Here is a 19,615-nt window from a genome sequence, read left to right on the forward strand (position 1 = left end):
ACATCTTCATTCCCATCTAATTTGAGGAGAAAGCTTCCAAGTGTGCCAATAGAAAGAAACCAAGTATTGTGCTAATCATTACCATGAAATGTGTTCCAATAACAAGGCAACAAGTGTTGTCCTAATCATTAAGAATGATATGTGTTCCAATGGAAAAACAACAAGTGTTAAGTTAATGAATATCATGCAAGATGGATGCAAGCATCAAAGGCCATGTAAAGATTTATCTCAAGGTAAGTTTGATAGAGTTGCATTGTAGTGAGAATATTGCCAAAATGATTAAGATTCCTATAGATTGATGAGTAAACACGTCTAATACCTCAAAGTGTTGCCACCTACATGCGAATAGACTAACATACACATGCTATAGATTCCACCTCTTCACCCTAATTATTAGCTTCTATTAATTACCAACTTCCACCTCATTCTTTGGAGAAAAATCAAGCTAACTCTACTAGAAAATTTCCACCTCTCGGAGCTTAACTCTCCAACCCTTTTACACTTCACTAATTAAAGATTAAAAAAAGGCTTGCAAGGGTAACTTACTTGCTATTGGCAAGAAAAGTGTAAGTAGAAATGCCAACAAATCAAACTTGCATAAATACATATAAGATACATAGTTACTGGACAAAGTTACAAAATTATGATGAGGAATGAACTGAATTGTTCTGACTAAGATAACTTGTAGTGAACCAAGTTTGATTCGTAGATTTGCTTCTGATTAACTGACGAATCTGTACTTAGTTGACTGGTGAGCTTGACTAGTCAATTCAGGATACTTTAAATCATAATTGCTTTGTCATTGCTAATTGCATAATGAACTGATATGCAAATGTATTCAAGTTTAGGAATTGTTGTTGTGAAACTAATATGGGCAGACTCTGATTCGTTGAACATACTGGTCAATTAGATTTTATTCTTGCAACTGCACTTTGTATCACTGCCCAACTTGTAACTAGTTGACTAGCTCATCTGACTAGTCTATTGTGCAAAGTTTTATTTGCAAGATATTCCACCAAGTACCAAATTACAAACCTTCAAACTTCCATGTGTAATTCACAAGTAATTGGTAGATCTACATAGGATTGTTAACGGCGACAGCTAAACCCTAATGCATTTTACATTTGATTTTCCAAAACTATTTTATGTTCTCTTTGTTGCGAAGTTTTCATTAAAATCAATTTCAATTATTTTATGTCTTTTTATTTTAATTCGCAATTTCAAATCTTGTCCAAAAACTTGTTTTAAATACAAATTATTCATATCAATCCATGTAGAGAACACCCTTACTTGAACTATTTATACTACAATTATCTTGTTCTCTTACTTGTATTTTTAAGTGTTTTCATCTCTATTCTTACAGGTGGTAAAAATCCTATCAATTGTTGTTGTTGATGTCGTGGCATGGAGTGGTGGTGTGGCAACGGTCTTAGTAGCAATGGTGACGGCGATTAAGGGCCACGACAATGTCTCAGCAATCACATCTCGTGGTAAAAGAGGATCCAATCCTTGAATGTAAGGGACAACATGGGCCACAGTTGATGGTGGTGCACCAAATTGAGCGATGGTTGCGAAGATGTCACAACACATCGCGGTTTGTAAGGATTAGATGTTGTTCTTGCTCGTAGTTCTCCATGTGCTCACCATGGTTCGAAGGGTTCGAAGAACGATGAACGAAGAAGGGTGAAGAAAAGTTTTTTGATAAACTTCCTTCGCTCAGATATCCTGATGAAAACATCAATTTGTAGATGCCAATTTTCGCCAAGGATAGATTGACAAAAATCACACTTGCAAAACAATCACTATTAGGTTGGCTAATTGACAAATATCCACAAAAAATGATGACAGTGTCCGCTAAAGGGCCTTTGATGCCTAAGTCAGAAATAGTTTGAGAGAAACTGAACTCGATTAGAGAGTTCCAACTAATAGTTTGAGAGAAACTGAACTTCAGAGAGTTCGAACTAGTTTCTGGTTTTCCTTCATAATCTTGTAGTAGGAGGTAAAGTTTCCCTTCTTTGTTTGCTTGTTGTCACTATATTGGTAGTTTGCTTATTATTTATGCATTTTTCGTATTGTTGTTTACTTTTTGGGAGTTGATATTGGCATTCTTCAGTGAAATTTAGTATTCTTCGGATGAAATTTTATCTTATCCTTTTACACAAGAAGAATAGAGAATGACCCAATACCCGTACTTTTTATACAAGAACTTTGGTGGTAGTGAGCAGTCGCCGAGCTGCTTCATACTATAACAATTTCCTCATATATGTTTATTAGAGAAATAATACACTTTACATGAACAAAGTAAATCAAAATAGTAGTTGATAGAAAAATGTGAATGATTAGTTGATAATCTCTTTCTTGCAATATATGTGCAGAGCACACGAAATCTTAAAGCAATAGTCACCTAATGTTACAGATTTCGACCCAAAAAGAATTTTATGAGTGAGTGACAGCAGAAATGTCAGAAACGTAAGGATCAATTCATGAAGAGCATAATAACTTTTAATCATAAAGTTTATACAACTGAATTCTTTTCATCAGATCATGTATTTATCAACGAGTCTTTTTAGGCATCTGGAGTGCTTTCTGAAGTAACAACTCCAGCTTCTGTTTCGGTTGAGGCATATTGCGGATTCTGAGAATCTGAAACCAGCATAACAATACATACATTCCCATGAGCACATTCGACACATAAATATAACAGCAGTAGTGTATGGAAATATTTTAATTAAGTGCAAGCCCTCATATTAATATATAAGAAGTATATACACATGCAAACACAATTTATCTAACCCAGTGAGTAATAGTCGATTAGCAGTCTGACAACATAACCTGATCAAGCCTAAGTAAAAAGATCATGGCAATTGCTTACTGTATAACCTAAAACTAAACCCTAAATTGGGTTGGTGTTAATTAGAAAAACTGTACAATGTATGTCAGTACATATATTAGCTAGAATGGTCCATAATTTCACCACGACATGTCATGGGTGTCTTATGAAATGAGACAGCGTCCGACAGAAAATTTGTGCTTATATATGTCGGGTTTTAAAGAGTAGGGTTATGACACTTAACAACTCTATGGTCAGCAATTTATATAGGGGCACTTTGATTCAGGTCCAAAAAATTCAGCTGTTTTTGAATTGAGTCCAATTTTATTTCATTTTCTATTACACCTATTTTGCCCCTGGAATTTTTTTTTTAATTCTTTAAATTTGAATTTTTAAAATTTGAATCTTCAAATACCTTTATCTACCCGTTTTTTAATTAAAAAGACATTATTACAAATCTTATAAGTTTATCAAAAATTAAAAGAAACATTCCTAGAGGTAGATAAAAAATTTGTGATGTAGGTAGAATCTATGATAGAGGTAGCCTATGAACAAAAACCTATTGTATAGATAGATAATACAAAATAATCTATGATACAGATAGACTATGAACAATACCTATTGTATAGGTAGATAACACAGTTAATTTGTGATATATAGGTAGATAAACACAATTAATCTTATATAGATTATCAACAAAATATGTAATATATAGGTAGATAAATACAATTCATGATACAGGCACAGTATAATATAAAAAGATAAATAAATAAATAAATAAATAAAGGACAAGTGATATAGGTAGATAAAAACCAAAAAAAAAAATCGTGAAGAAAAATGATATTGAGGGAGGAAACACTAGAGAAAATGCTAATTCGATAGAACTTCAAAGTTAATATATATATATAAAGGAGAATGAAGCCCAAAATATATATATATATATGAGATGAAGAACCCAAAACACAAGATTGACTAATACATTTTTTTTTTTTTTTTTAAAAAGAAACCAATCAAATGTATATATCATCCTTATGAAAGGAGGAGCAAAAGAATAATATTATGGTAGAAGACTACTGGGAAAAATAAGAGAGGAAGAGAAAGATATTGTGAGGGAGAAACAAGAAAAGAGAAATGAACGATTTGGGGAAGGAGAAGAAAAAAAAGGAGATTTATATCCCTAATCCTATAATTAAGGATACGATTAACATTAATCACAAACTTAAAAAAACAGTAATTACTTAATTGGTCAATTTAAGGGTAAATTTGGCAAGAGAATACAAATAAGCTTATGTGGACAATGAATCACTGGACCTAACCTAAAAATTTAATAAAATTGGACTGTAACTAATAATGGCTCATAAAATTGGACTCATATTAAGTTTTCCCATTTATATATAGGATTATTTTGAACATCGAAGAGGAAAGTCACTTAGTACTACGATCTAGTAGTATTTTTCTTAACTGATAAGTGAGAGTTCTTATGTTCGAATTTCATATGATGAGTTCGATACTAATTTATTCCACCATTCTCCGTCCCCTTGATATTAATATTTATGTATAAAAAAATATACTAAAAACGTTTGATTAAATTATTAATATATAAATGAAAAACATTTAGAATGTTGTTATTTAAACTCCAAATATGACGTACTGCACTTCTTTAGCATGGGTTGGGTTAGGTTGGGTTTTTGGAAGAAGAGGGGGGGGGGTGGGGGGGAGGAGAGAATAAAACCTAAAAAATAGCATTTAGCCCAGGTTGGGTTTGGTCTTATATACAAACTATTTAGTGTTTTATGAATTTAGAGTGCATATATGATTTTTTGGAGTTTCAAGTACCAAAAAAATCTCTCAAAATTTTGAATATACTGTTAAAGTCTAATGTTTTTTTAGTGACCCAAACTTTTGCGTGGTATGTAGGCGAAAACTAAACAATATATTGGCACAATAGTAGGTGGGGAAATGTTTATTTTTATACTTACAAACACTAAATGACCGACTCTTTTTCCTAACTAAGCATGCAAGTGGTTTTTTCCTTTCTTTCATTCTCTCCTTCCTTCAAATATTTTCTCACCCTGACTTTGGTTCTTGAAAGTTTTTACCTATTTTTTACGTATATCATTTTAATTTAGTGAAACTATTATGCTTTAGCCAAAAACGGCACATACAAAGAAATCAAATCTTTTTTTTTTTTCCAGGTGAAGACAATGCTTCGAAAAAGTTATATAGTAACTTCCCCATGAGCTACCGAGCTACCAAAAACTCAGAAACCGCCTTGAACATATATATAATTGTATATACTTGTAATGATTTTATTTTGTAATTGTTATTGGCACTCCAAAAATCTCATTCTACACTCCAAACTTTCTATATTTGGAAAGAAAAACACTTGTGAGGAATGTAGAATGAGATTTTTGGAATGCTAATAACACTTCCCTTTTTTTTTCTTTGTAAAATTAACCTAGCTTCCCCTCCTATCACCACGTCTTAATTTCCTTGAGTCATGATTAATTGGCAGTATCTAACATGCCTGGGCATCTCTAAACGACCACTTGAGTACATATCTTGAGAATAATGAACCATGATTCTGAGGCTGAAGCCACATGCAGTCACTGTTAGTTTACATGTACACTCTGCTATGCTTCTCTGTCGTGACTTTCCAATATTTGACCCTTCTGCGTCTGGTCATCACACAAGCCATGCAGCAGCCAGCTCACTCACATGGGTTGCCCTTCCTCTCTTTGCCCCACTAGGTCCTCTCCCATGTTAATCAAATCCCTAGGGAACCTATACAAAACTTCCTATACATATGTATGTAGTTTGTGGGATTAGCTAACTGGGAGCTTCAAACTGTAATTCGAAGATGCTATTGACTCAGACTTTGCATCTGCTAAATTCAATAATAGGAAAGTAGCTATCGACAACGTTTTTATAGTACAAATGATAATTTATACTAATCTATACTAAGGAAAGGGAGAGAGTTCAAACTCGGAATGCAGTGAATTGAAAAGAAATATCCTAACTACAAGACAATCTATCACTTATTTTATCACCAAGGTTATAATAATTATTTTCAATTATATAATTTAAGATTATATCTTCACTTCACATGCAATATCAAAAAATTAAAAAAATAAATAAAACGAGAGTAACTAGTTAATTACCAGGTAAAGGAGAGGTAAAATTAGGAGGATTATGCCTTGAGGTGGGGGGTGGTTGCAGGAGTGGAGGATTAGGATAGGAGCTGGAGAACGAGGGTTCCATGTTGTGCGTAGGATAGTAGAGATACGAAGGGCCGGGCATACGATGCGCCTGGGGTGTAGAAAATGTTCCCCTTGGACTTGGAGATTGAAAAGAATAGCCATGATAGTAATATGGAGTGCCCATTGGTGAAGATGGTGATGATCCATACACTTGAGGGTAGTACTGAGGTTGTTGATGCACTTGTGGGTTGTACATAGCCTGCTGCAATATTATTGCAACCATTCAACAATGTGATCAAATTTTTGGATATGGAGAGAGAGAGAGAGAGAGAGAGAGACTCACTTGGTGGTACCCATAATCTGCAGGAGTGTAGGTTGGGTAGCTGCAAATCAACAATTTTCAATGAGATTGATGAGTTAGGATGAGCAGAAACTTGCTTAGAATGAGACTGCCAGTAGGGTGCCCATATACCAGAAACCCTCCTGTTTTTTTCTACATTGAAAGTTTCACACTCTAAACATAACTTGCTTTTGCCCATCGCCCTGCTCATATTACCACAAATCCTTCTTTCTAATTGTATGCACATGTGTTCTTAAATATGATTGTTACATATAATTCGAAAATGACACAATCTACTAACAAGAAATAATAAGTTGAATTCAAGCGGATCAGAACTAACCTACATACAATCTCTAATTTATTTTTGCTAGTGAAGTGAATCTATATCAACAGATTTTTGGTTTGTGATACTTCTATATATCTTTAAAATTGGAAAAAAATTGTCAACCATTTTGCAGTTGGCAAAATTTCTTTTGATACTAAAGATATTAGGAAAGGATAGACAAACTCAAGACTTTAGATACAAAACACATACACTTAACCGCATAAGTTAATGAACTTTGTAAAATCGTTTTTTTTTTTTAATAAGAAAACTATACAAAGTTCGAAAACGTAAAAGACTTAGGAAGCATCACCAACCCTAAAGTTGACTGATCAGGACAGAGATTGACAACGTTGAACAAATCAAAATATATACCTATATCTATAAGCATTAAGCAATATCATACGTGTCATCACCCCCAAATATCTCTCCATTAATCTTTGCAAATTTTACTTGCTATAGAATATAAGTTCATAAGGAAAAAAAATACATAACAGCAAAAAGGTTGTATCTAAATTTGTGCACTAAAGTAATCAACTGAGGACCACCATGATTACGACATTGCACAACCTTTTTCTCTTACCCTTCTTTTTCCATCTAAAAGTCAAACATAAATTGTTTGAATTACTTTGCAGAAGATTCAACAACAAAAGAATTGCACAAATAATACAATTGCATTTTCAATAATAATTTCTGAATTTGTAATTCAATTAAGTCATTTTTCCTTAACCTCGAAGTTTCGGAATCAATTTTTTCTTTCACAATATCGCTTGTGGATAATTTTGATCAATATCAATAATGTATCATAAACTATATGCACGCTGATGATGCATGCATTGAAACAAAATTAAGTAGGTTATAGGGTTGAAGGGTTGCCCTTATGCACCTTTAAGTTTGTATGATTTATATATTGGCTATTTACAGGTTGATACCAACTGTAGCCAGGTAATATTTAATCTTACATTAAAATAAAATAAATAAAAAACAGACAACCACGTCTATCTAACTACTCACTTTTTTAATTCAATGCATGGACCATTTCTCTTTTAACCACAATCCCAAAAAAAAAAAAAATGCAACACAAATTACCTGTACGATGGATATATTATAGGAGCCGATGGCGGTAGTGGTGGCGGTAATGGGGGCACTCCGCCGTAGGACTGTGCAGCCTGGGGTGCATTTCCCTGGTATGGAGTGGCGCCTTGGTTTCTCCCTGTATGAACCACATAAAAATGTACCACCAAATTAAGTATTTTATCAATTATCGAGCAAAAAAATATTACTTGTCATTGATCACTCTGTTTTCGCAGAGCAATAATCAAGGAGACGAGAATCGAACACATGAGCTCAAATTCAGGGTCAAAATGCGCAATGCGCAATGTACCTCTCGGGGGAGAAGGTCGTGGTCGTCCCAAAGAAGCAATGTTACAATTTGCTCTTCTTCCGTCGATGACAGGGTTTGGATTAGCGCAAGCCCTCCTTGCCGATTCAGGATCACGAAATGTCACCTAGTCATATAATCGTTAAAACCGAAATTCAGAAACAAGACAAAAAGAAAGAACACACAGCGATCTTCGAACACAATACATACGTATCAACATTAGACTTACAAATCCGTAGCCCTTAGATTTTCCAGTATTTTTGTCGGCAATAACAACGGCTTCAAGAATCTCCCCAAACTGCTCAAAATATCTACGCATTTCATCAGTTGGTGTCTCCCAAGCTAGCCCTCCGACAAACACTTTTGTAAACGTTGTGTCCCCGAACTGCGATCGATAATGTGGATGCGCCATGGCATCTACAGCTTCATATGATGATTTCTTAATTTGTTTTTGCAGCTGCATGAACTCATATAGTCGAAGAATTTTGATAAGAAGAGCACTCTAAATTTCTTCCACCTCAAATTTGTGTTGACCTTCTTTGCTCTTTGCTTCCTCTGCTAGCTCTATATGTGTCTCCATCTACAAATAATTATTCCATATTTCCTATTTTTACAGGAAGAAAATCATTGGATACACATGGAAAATTAAAAGGGTTTTGGATTGGTTTAAAATGTTAGTTGTTGTTGGTTGTATTGCTGTCAAATATTTGATGGGTAGTTTGAAATGGAGAAGTTGGTTGATTGAGAGAGAGAGAGAGAGAGAGAGAGAGAGAGAGAGGGAGAGAGAGAATCCGACAGCTGCAAACTCTGATTTGCTGGCTATGTATCAGGAGGGGGAGGGAAGGAGGGAGGGTATGGCTTTGTATTACCGAATGACAGCTCTGCGTGACAAATGCACTTTGGAGTGTGTCCTCCCTGTCTCTGCATTAATAAACCCTCCCACCCTGCAATCAAATTATAATCCCACTACTCCAATTTTTTTTTCTCTCTAATTTACTTCTTCTTTGTGTTCTTCTGCACGTTGGGTTTTTTAGCTCTTGATAATCTTAATTATTTGTCACTTAGCAATGTAATTTAGGGCAGGTTTACTTATCATGTATGATAATGAGAATGAATGCGTATGATTCTCAATTATGCGTTAAATAAATAATGTTTACGGCATGTTTACTTATGAAATGTATTTATGTGAATTCCATCAATTTTGGGTATGGAATACAGGAATAATGAAAGTATTTCTTGAGCATAGCAGAGTTGTTTATCCAATACCCGATCTTTCACATCCATATTCCTTTTAGTCCCTCATTCTCTCATATTCTCATACCATGTAAGTAAACATGTCTTTAGTGATGTGTTTTCTTCTTTACTTGTAAGTAATAGGTCTTTAGTTCGATTCTTGTCAATAGCGAGTTTAAACAAAATTATTTTGGCAGATATAGTGTGTGGCTTAGTCCAAGTCTTTCACCTTTTCTGTAAATATATCATTTATATTAAAAAAATCGTAATTATTGGCCGAAAGAAATTAATTAACCCAATGTAGGCCGAAAAAACATATATAAAGTGTTGTGATCTGTAATTAGTTTGCTTCTTTTGTTTGCATAATTCATACAAGGCGTAGGTATGAGATGCCCTCAACATCTGTACCCATTATGGGTCTGCTAGCAAGGCCATTAGACCATTCGATCATCTTCGAGTTGCCACTTTGTATCGACAAATGATTCAGTGGATGTATTTATATTTTGTACTATTTGTTGTATGATTACAAGTTACAAGTAATTAAATTCGTTCACTAAATGATGTATTAGGACTGAATTAACGTGTGTCAATAGCTAATAATGGTTTATACTTAAGAGTGGAGGGTTTTTAATTTTCTTGTTATATATGGAGGGTTTAAGGTTTTGACTAATTTCATTTTTTTGAAACTCAGCTAACCATAGTTATTTAGTTTAAATTACAAACATATTAGGAACTGATCAATTTTAATCTTAATAATTTATTAAGAATTGATCAATCTTAAATTTTTAAAGTTTTTGCAAATTAATCTTAATCTTGTAATAATTTAATAAACAAAAATTAAAACGAATCAAACATTGTTGTGTCATTTTATGGACAAATGTTTTACACTTCATTAGTTCTTTCAATCTCTTTATTTATTTATTTTAATTTGTTTAAGCAATGGACCACAATTCTTGGTATGTGGAAAATTGACAATTCGTTTTCTCCAGAAGATCACCAATGTTATTTTACCCTGCACATGTTATTCTGCTTCATGTTACATTAGCTGGTTTATGGTCAAAATAACAGCTAATTTTAGTTTTAGAAATCTTAAGATTGACCAACTGCTTCTAAATGCTAATCAAATATTCCCACATGACTCCATGTTCTTAACTGTCTAATCATAAGCTGTTTAAAGCCAACTTCCAAACAAGAAAAAGAACTGAAAACAAACAGTTGCTAGGATTACATAACCAATGGCTTCAGATAAAAAATCATGTGCATTGCGATGGGCGGCAGCCAAGGAAAATCAAAATCTAGGTGTTTATAATTATATATGACCATCTGCATCGAATAATTCCCAATCCCTGGTCAATAATCATTAATTAAATAAAAGGTTCAAGCTCTTAATTAAATTAGTATATGCAAATGGAAGACCATTATCTTGTCCACAAGCTAATGATCATGCGAGCCATAAAGTCTCTTTTGAAGGATTCTTGGACATTACAACTCGGGATTACATGATCCTGATTTCCACGTCGTAAAGCTTCGATTAATTAGTTCACTATGAGGTATGCAGATATGTTATCTTATGAATTAAGTTTACATTGTCACACTACGATTCTAAACCATACATTCAGATTGTAGTCAAAATAACCGTTCTTGGGAAAGAAAAAAAAAATGTAATCAATCGTTTAGAACCATAATTGAAAATGTAACTTGTGACAAACAAAAAGCAACTTATGTATTAGTGAGCAGAGAGGTTCCAAGTTGAACTTGTAAAGATTGCATCAATTTTCATTTTTTAAACTTTAAATAGGATGCTGCCAAACTTTAAATAAGATTTTACAAAAGCTTAGGACAACGATTGTATAGTAGATAGGATAATGTTCTCTTGCCATACAATGAAATTGAACAAAACATCGATTTAAGAATTAAACTAATTAGTAGCCCAAATTCATAATTTTAAATACAAATATTTTATGTTGCGAAGCAATCTAACAATGGACAAATTGTTCTTTTGTCAGATTGTTTGGCAACATAAGATGTTTTTATTGTCCGAGTATGAGTTTGGACTAGCAAATATAGCAGCCATGTACTCGTTGCAGATTATGAATTGGGTTGATTCTTGATGAATATGATCCAAATTTACAGTTTTACAATATAAACATTAATTATAAATATATGTCAAAACTATGTCCAATTTCGACAAAGAAGTACCAACACACCAAGAGTAAGTGATCAGGATAACATTATAAGTAAATTTAAGGGATTTATACTCCAGTTGGTTAAAAATATTTATTCTCAAGGTCCCGAGTTTAAGTTTTCCCTTCTCTAATATCTCTCGTACAAAAAGAACTTTATTAAGTGAATAACTATACATGTATATCACGTAAAAGACAGCATTATGTCTGCAAAAGACTTTTTGATGGAGAGGATCAAAGAGCACAGAGCAACACACGCACGCACAATAAGCGAGAGAGAGAGAGAGAGAGGCAGAAGGAGTCATAATCTAGTTTGTTGCCAGCGTTAGGGACGAGGAGACAGCTATGAGCAGAACCTCAAGTTTTCATGAATAGAACTCTACAAGTCCGTGAACTGGCATCTATATATATATATGCCAGTCCTCTCCACGTGGGATCCTATCATTCTTTCCCAACAATGAGCTGGATTTCCATCCTCTCTCTCTCATAATATTTTTGGGTGACCGGCCGTCGTCGCCTGCACGAATCAATGGCTATATAAAGCTGCACTGCACTCTCACTCACTGTGGTCGAGTACCTTAGTTTCTGATTTGCACAAACCCTAATTTGCATTTTTCAGCAGAAAGTAAAAGAGAAACAGAATTGTCCGTTTCTATGAGTACTCCTCCTCATTCCTCAGAGACTCCCACTAATGCCAGACATGCACTCATGTTTCATGTAGATTTTTCCTATATATACCACAAAAGGAAGACCCTTTTTCTTAGTACTGAGGCTTCCTTCATGTTCATGACATGATTCAAAAGCTGAATTCTTTGTGCCTTTGACTTTTTCTTTCTTTTGCCCTTTTTAACGGTCGATCTTTTGCGAGCTCATCTTCTCATTATTTGATTGATGACCCTACACCTAATTTGGGTTTGCAAAGTTCTTTACCTAAAGATTAGTGGTTTTTCTCCAACACGTTTCCACACAAAAAGTGCAGTGCACTTGTTTAAATCATTAGAGTTGTGCATCGCTCCCTAACACGACACTACACCTTTAAGCACCGACGCTACTACTTTTAATTACTAATATTCCACTTTGCATTTAGTGCAAACACATATGGAAGAAAAATTCATAAAGATAATTTCTAGCCAGAAGGGTGGAAACTTGGGTTTCTGGAACCCGAGCAAAATGTTACACAGTTGACTAGGGGTGGATTCAGTTTTATTTGGTTCCGTATTTTGTCAAAGCTGAAAAATCTTACCGAAATTAATGTTCAGTTTGGTTCGATTCTCTTCACGGTGTTCTTGTTCGGTTTGTTCTCGATTCATTTTTTCAGCTCGATTCAATTTTGGTTTGGATCTTCTTTTTTTTAATGAAACCTGAAAATTGGAAGAAAGACAAACTAAAATCTGAAAATTCTAATTCATCAAGTTTTGATGCAATGAAATTCACATTTTTCCATTTCAACAGATTCTACCGTTTTCAATATTTTAATTTCACTTAAAAAACAAAATTTCAATATTTTCATTCATTCGACGGAGGAGAGAGAGATATTTTAGTAAAAGAGTGAATTGAAGAGTCTCTAGATTTAGAAAGTGAAATGAAGGTTTCAAATTTGAAGACTGAGTCTATCAACTATGTTGGACCAAAAATATCCCCCGTGTCACTTTAAAATTAGCAAAAAGTAACAAAATCCAGAGAGTGAATGTGAAATCAAGAATTTATTTTAATTTGTTTGAATTTAGATTTTAATTAAACTAGTTACAAAATTTGAAGTTTGGAAATTAATTATTTAAAATCCGTAAACCTTTCGAGGTCACAATTTATATTTTTGAATAGATCTCGAAACCACAAACGCATAGACGAAAACCGTTTGCAAGTCCGGATTATAACGGTATAGTTACGAACATTTGAAGTTGTGTTACTAAACTATAGACTTTAGAAATTATTTAAACTCCCATTTTGCGGACTTGTCTTGGTGAGTGACCTTAATATATGTGATATGGTTATTACCCTGTTTTCTTATATTAGTATCCTTTGTGGATATGACTTGGTTTTATAAATGTGTTTTCTGTTAAAATGTGATTCTTTTATAATTGGTCATCGATCTATTTTTATTAAATGTGAATTGAGTCATGGATTGGTAATATTGGTGAAAAAGGTGATTTGAATTGCATATTGAAATGTTTGTTAAATTGAGGGCTAGTAGGAGACCATGACCCTGCTTGGTTAATCCGCAATAGGGGGTCACTAGTGGTACTGCTTGGTTAATCCGCTATAGGCGATCCTTATGACCATACATACTTAGGAGTGATCATGCTTGGTTAATCCATGATAGGTGATCACAGGCTAACAGTTCCGTAGGTGTGACTTTGCTTGGTTAATCCGCAATAGGGAGTCACTACCTACTTAATTATCTTGGTTCTGCTTGGTTAATCCGCGATAGGCGATCCTTATATCTTTGGTATGGCCATACACACACACACACCTAGGAGTGATCATGCTTGGTTAATCTGCGATAAGTGATCACTGCCTAACAGATGCGTAGAAGTGACACTGCTTGGTTAATCCGCGATAGGGGGTCACTGCTTACTTGGTTACTGCAGGGGTGGTTCTGCTTGGTTAATCCACGGTAGGGGGCCACTTCCTATTTGGTTACATATGTAGGCTTCAGCCGAACTGCGTCCCTCTAGCCCTAGTTTTTAATGCACATATGAATGATGGTTTTTGGGAATCTTGGTGGTTTGAATGGGAAAAGTCGTTGGATGTCTGGATGACTCCTTTGGAGTTTTCAGTGATTTGATTATGATTTCATAAAGCATGATTCAATACTCGATGTTTATAAATTGTGACCGATGATCTGTTTTTATTGAATATCACATACTTATATTATTGTCACTCATCTGAGCTTGGCAGCTTAACCAAGTTCTAATTTGCCTATGCACCATTTCCATGATGTAGACACTAATTAGACATGTTACAGGTCTGGGTAGATTACGAGAAACCGCTTGATATTTTGGATTCCGTTGAGTGGTCTGGAATCCTTGCTCTTGCTCATTTCCATAAGGTTAGTCTAAAACCCTAGCTTCGAGTGAATGGGAATTACCACTAATAGACGTGGTGAATATAAATTAGAATTACCATATTTATTACTCATAATCCAAGTAGGGAAGTATATAGAGTTCCTTAGTTAAATTCATGAAATGATAAGTTATCACATTGATTGATTAACGTAAATAAATGCTAAAATCATGCATGTTTGATTCATGAATTGATTAATTGACGGGATTGCAGAGTGACTTTGGATATGGATGTTATTGTTATGATTATTTTAGTTGATCAATGTGGCTTGAGAAGAGTATCGTGCTTCGTCATTGGTTCTTTGACATATTGCATGGTATGCATTGTGATATATTGTTGAGACATAGCGATTTATGTGATGAATGTTTGAGTCTAGTGAAATGACGAATTATGAATGGCTTGACCCTATTGAGCGTACGTAGGCAGTCTAACGAGGAGGTTAGATGCAGCCATAAGGTATACGAAAAAAATTATTATGTTGTTGGATCTCGAGTTGCTTTTTGCCGATATCCCAGAGGCGAGGTATGTTAGAGATACGGGTATTTAGTGACGTCACGTGTTGATCCTGGACGTATAGGTGCGTGACAGTGAAATGAAGGTTTCAAATTTGAAGACTGAGTCTATCAACTATGTTGGACCAAAAAAATCCTTTGTGTCAATTTAAAATTAGCAAAAAGTAATAATAACATACTTTCCAGAAGATGCTCTAAGTTAGTATGCTTGATAATATTGTGACTTGTTGAGCCCAACTAAGGTTTGCTTTGGGTTCACCTGTTAAAGGAAAGAATCCCACAAAATAAGTGTCAGAATATTGTAATTGATAAGTAGTTATTTGTTTCCCTACTTTGTACCCATCTATGTAAATCATGTATAAATTTATAATCCTAGCCGTGTGAATATACAATGAATATTATTCCTACCATATCACATTTTTCTTGATGGCACTAGGGCATTGACATGAGAAAATCAACGAAACACAAACAAAACCCTAGCCTACACAACCATGGGAGACAACACATAAGAGAAGCCAACCAAACCAGGAATGACTTCAAACCCCAAATGGGAAAATCCTAATCATACTCTAGACCTCCATCATTTAGACCAGCCTGGCGTAATCCTTGTACCACAACCCTTGGTGGAAGACAATTATAGCACATGGTTCAATTCATGAGCATGGTTCTAACGGTCAAGAACAAGATTGGTCTTGTTGATGGATCAATTAAGTAGCCACCATAAGACAAAGTCTAAGAGCTACAATAATGGAATCGCTGTAATAACCTAGTCAAAACATGGTTATTGGGATCGATGTCAAAAGAAATCACTGGAAACGTTATCAACTACAAGGACGCGCAGCAAATGTGGCTTGATTTGCGGGAGCGTTTCTCCCATGCAAATATCGTTTAACTCTTCCATGTAGAAAACGAAATTCATAATTGCGCACAAGGCAGCATGACTGTGAGTTGCTACTTTACTAAACTGAAGAGTCTCTGGGATGAGCGTGAAATAATTGTCTGATTCCTGCGTGAAGTTGTGGAACAACAAAAGAGGTCGACTCATACATAAAGACCCAGAAAACAATGAAGTTTCTCATGGGTCTGAATGACTCGTACGCTACGATCCATAGCAACACACTTCTATTGGATCCTTACCAACAATGAACAAGGCATATTCATTAGTTCTTCGCCATGAAAAGCAAACAGAGGTCTCAAATGGAAAAGCTTCATCACAACCAGAAGTAGTTGTCTTTGCTATGAAGAATACAAAACGTGAATCTAATCCAGGAGAGAGCAACACCAAATGTGAGAAATGTCACAAAACAAATCACAGCACCAAGGATTGTCATGCACATCTCAAAGTACCTTTTTGTGGTTGGAAAGGACATACATTTGAATTTTGCCAAAAGAGAAAAGCTGCTGCATAAAGAGATCAAAACCGATCCAAAGGGAATTAGGTATCTTCTTAAGTACCTGACTAGAAAGAAATTGCTTCCAATTTTCCTTTTTCCCAAGAAGAATGCAAGCAAATTCAGAGCATGTTGAGAAAGAACAAAATTTCCATGGCTAATCATGATAGTAATACTTCCAATCATGAGGAGCTCTTAGGTAAAGCTTTTACATTCACTCAAAATGGATAGAAAAATGTATGGATCTTGGATAGTGGTGCTACTGATCATATTGTTTGTAGCCCCAACCATCTTACCCATTCAAAGGTAGTTGAAAATCATACAATCGAATTGCTAAATGGTTCGTTGGCTAAGGTTACTCATGTTGGAAAAATTGTTTTCTCTCCCAATTTCATCCTTGATAATGTCCTTTGTGTACCACCTTTTCGATTAAATTTGATTTCCATCAGTAAGCTAGCATATGACTCTTTATATATGATAGGAGCATATTTAGGCGACTTACTTAGCTTGTTTTCGTGCATTTATATTGTTAATTCATAGTTGTTTTAGTAGTTTAAGCCATTTTCGTGTGTTTTTAGGTTCATATGGCTAAGGAAGCAAAAAGATGCATTTTGGAGCATTTTGGAGCAAAATTGGACTTGGAATGGATAGCTTATGTTTGGAGCAAAAGGAATGGACGAAATTGAAGACCTAATGAACAATATCAAAGGATCCTACCTATTCTAGGTCACAAAAACAACATTCCTTGCAACCTTAGGACAATGCCGTGTGTTTCCTTGTGTCTCCCTTCCGTGCCGTGCAAGGAAGGGCTTTGTTCCCTATTTTAAACACTTAAACACTTCCTTAATCATTCAACCATTCAACCATTGCAGAAAATTCTCATCTTTGCCGTGCATAACCCACCACTTTCCAACCTAATCCACATGCATTTCCAACCCACATGCACCCTTTAATCATTCAACCATTCAACCATTGCAGAAAATTCCCATCTTTGTCGTGCATTATTCCCCCTTCATTCCAGCCATTCCACATGAATTTCCAACCCACATGCACTTATTCTTTCATCATTGCACCACCAATTCAGCCACATGCACTTATTCCTCCATCATTGCACCACAATCCCAGCCATTTCCCTTTGTGCCGTGCATCCCCTCACTCTTTAATTATTTCAGCCACATGCACCCATAATCATTCACACCTTGCAGCCACATGCACTCCCCTTTGCAATTACAGCTTTCCACCAACCAACCTAGCTGTTTTTCCACTCTCTCCCATTCTTTAAATCAGCCACACGCACATTCACCCCTTTCTCTCCCTATAAAACCATGCAATGCATTCATACACACCATTCCCATTCACGCCAGAAATTCATTCCCTCTCTCTAACACAGCCATACTTCACCATTCTTCATATTTTCTGCCCAAAAACACTTCTTGCCTTCCCCTACATCCATCCCTACCCTAAACACATCATTCTACATCATCCATAACCCCCAAAACTCACCAAAACCCCTTGTGCCGCAACAACAAAGAGGAGGAGAAGAGGCCTAAACGTTCATACAATTCAAGTTTGAGTTGTTGGAATTTTTAGGTGTACTTCCTTTCCTTGATTTCAATGTTTACTTTGTTATTACTCTCTAAGTTTGTTGTAATCATGAGTGGCTAAACCCCTAATTAGTTAGGGGAAAGTTTGAAGCCATGAACATGTTTGAAATATGAATTGATTTCTTCCAATTGTGATTTGTTAAGTTGTGATTGCAATTCAATTATCTGTTTATTAAAAACTTGTTTTTGTATGTTGATTAGGGATGCATACTTAGTCTTCATGCATAAACTCGATGCTAGTTTATAAACGAGTTTCACCTAATCGTCACAAGTTTATAAACATGAGTAGTGAAGGTTGCTAGTCACAACCGCGTTAATTGAATTCTTGGCAAGAGTATCATGCATTCATAGTTACAATTGCCTCGTCAACACTTATAATTTTCATAGAGCATAATGATCTCTCATTGTATCTCTTATATGCATTCATGTTGAGAACCATTGGAGAATGATTTGAATTGTCGCATGCATCATCCAATTCAATAACATAAGGAAAATTTGAGAGTTAATTAGTGCATCACGGTTAACTTGGGGTGTTGAGCATCATAGTTAATGAAAAGCAATTGGAGAATCGATTCATATACAAATGTGTCGTGTGGAGAATGGACCTCTAACTAATCCATCCATTATCTTGTTTTCAAGGAATTCGTTTTATAATCTGCCTAGTTTATTAACTTGTTTTGTTATTTCAATTTTCGTCAAATCAAAACCCCCCTTTACTTTCTTGTTCTTTAGTGCTTAGAATCTGTTTAGTTTATGTTTTAAAGTGTTTTGAATCAAGCCATAATCTTAAATTCGTCCAAAATTGGGTTTAAGGTCAGAAACTGCCTAGTTAGTGTTTTTAGGCAGTTTTGAGTCTTTTGAACTTGTTTTGAGTCCTTTGAGTCTTTGTGAACGTTTTTAACTTTGTTTTTATGTTTTTGAGTCAGTTTAGATGTTTTAGCAAACCCTCCTAATCCCCGGTCTAGAACGATCCCTACTTGCATCCTTACTACAATTTGACAACAAGAGGGTTAATTTGTGTGCTTAACTATTTTCGCATCAATATATCACCATTTGTCTCAACCAATTTTGTGTGATACAGGATCTACAATCAGGGAAGATGATTGGGACAGGAACTAAGAGGGAGAGACTACTATCTCAACCAAGCAAAGAAAGGAACATGTAATTTTGTTCGAATACTAGTTTCCAGTCTTTGGCATCAACGCCTTGGACATCCTTCCAAAAAAGTATCCAAGCTATTTCCATTTTTCAAAAATAAATCTTGTAATGTAAACAAGTGTTTAATTTGCCTTTTGGCCAAACAGACCAAATTACCATTTTCACTAAGTTCCCTTTCAAGTGAGTCATGTTTTGATTTGATACATGTTGACATTTGGGGTGGTTACCAAGTACCTTCACTTTCTAGTGCAAGATTTTTTCTCATAATAGGTGATGATTACACTAGGAGCACATGAGTTTATTTGATGAAACACAAATCAGAAACATGGGAACTTATAGTCACATTTATCCACATGGTTGAGAATCAATTCGATACCAAAGTCAAAATTGTACATATT

The 19,615-nt window shown here is 34.9% G+C and overlaps 1 protein-coding gene across 2 annotated transcripts; it reads right to left on the bottom strand.

The window, feature by feature from the left end:
* Positions 1 to 2,318: 2,318 nt before the first annotated feature.
* On the bottom strand, positions 2,319 to 8,990 carry LOC137730082 (uncharacterized). Of its 2 annotated transcripts, none has more exons than XM_068469150.2 (6): positions 8,303 to 8,990; positions 8,077 to 8,200; positions 7,782 to 7,905; positions 6,374 to 6,413; positions 5,992 to 6,292; positions 2,319 to 2,643 (listed from the first exon to the last, which is right to left on the bottom strand). In XM_068469150.2, exons 1-6 carry the CDS (start codon positions 8,534 to 8,536, stop codon positions 2,567 to 2,569), a joined length of 900 nt encoding a protein of 299 aa, XP_068325251.2. In that variant the 5' UTR covers positions 8,537 to 8,990; the 3' UTR covers positions 2,319 to 2,566. The 2 variants fall into 2 exon arrangements, with proteins under 2 accessions (XP_068325251.2, XP_088541509.1); XM_088685383.1 differs by having other exon boundaries at positions 5,992 to 6,289; positions 8,303 to 8,904.
* Between the last annotated feature and the right edge of the window lie 10,625 nt (positions 8,991 to 19,615).

The sequence above is a fragment of the Pyrus communis genome, chromosome 15 (assembly GCF_041283825.1).
Source record: "Pyrus communis isolate YQ-2024b chromosome 15, ASM4128382v1, whole genome shotgun sequence".
Lineage (NCBI taxonomy): Eukaryota > Viridiplantae > Streptophyta > Magnoliopsida > Rosales > Rosaceae > Pyrus > Pyrus communis.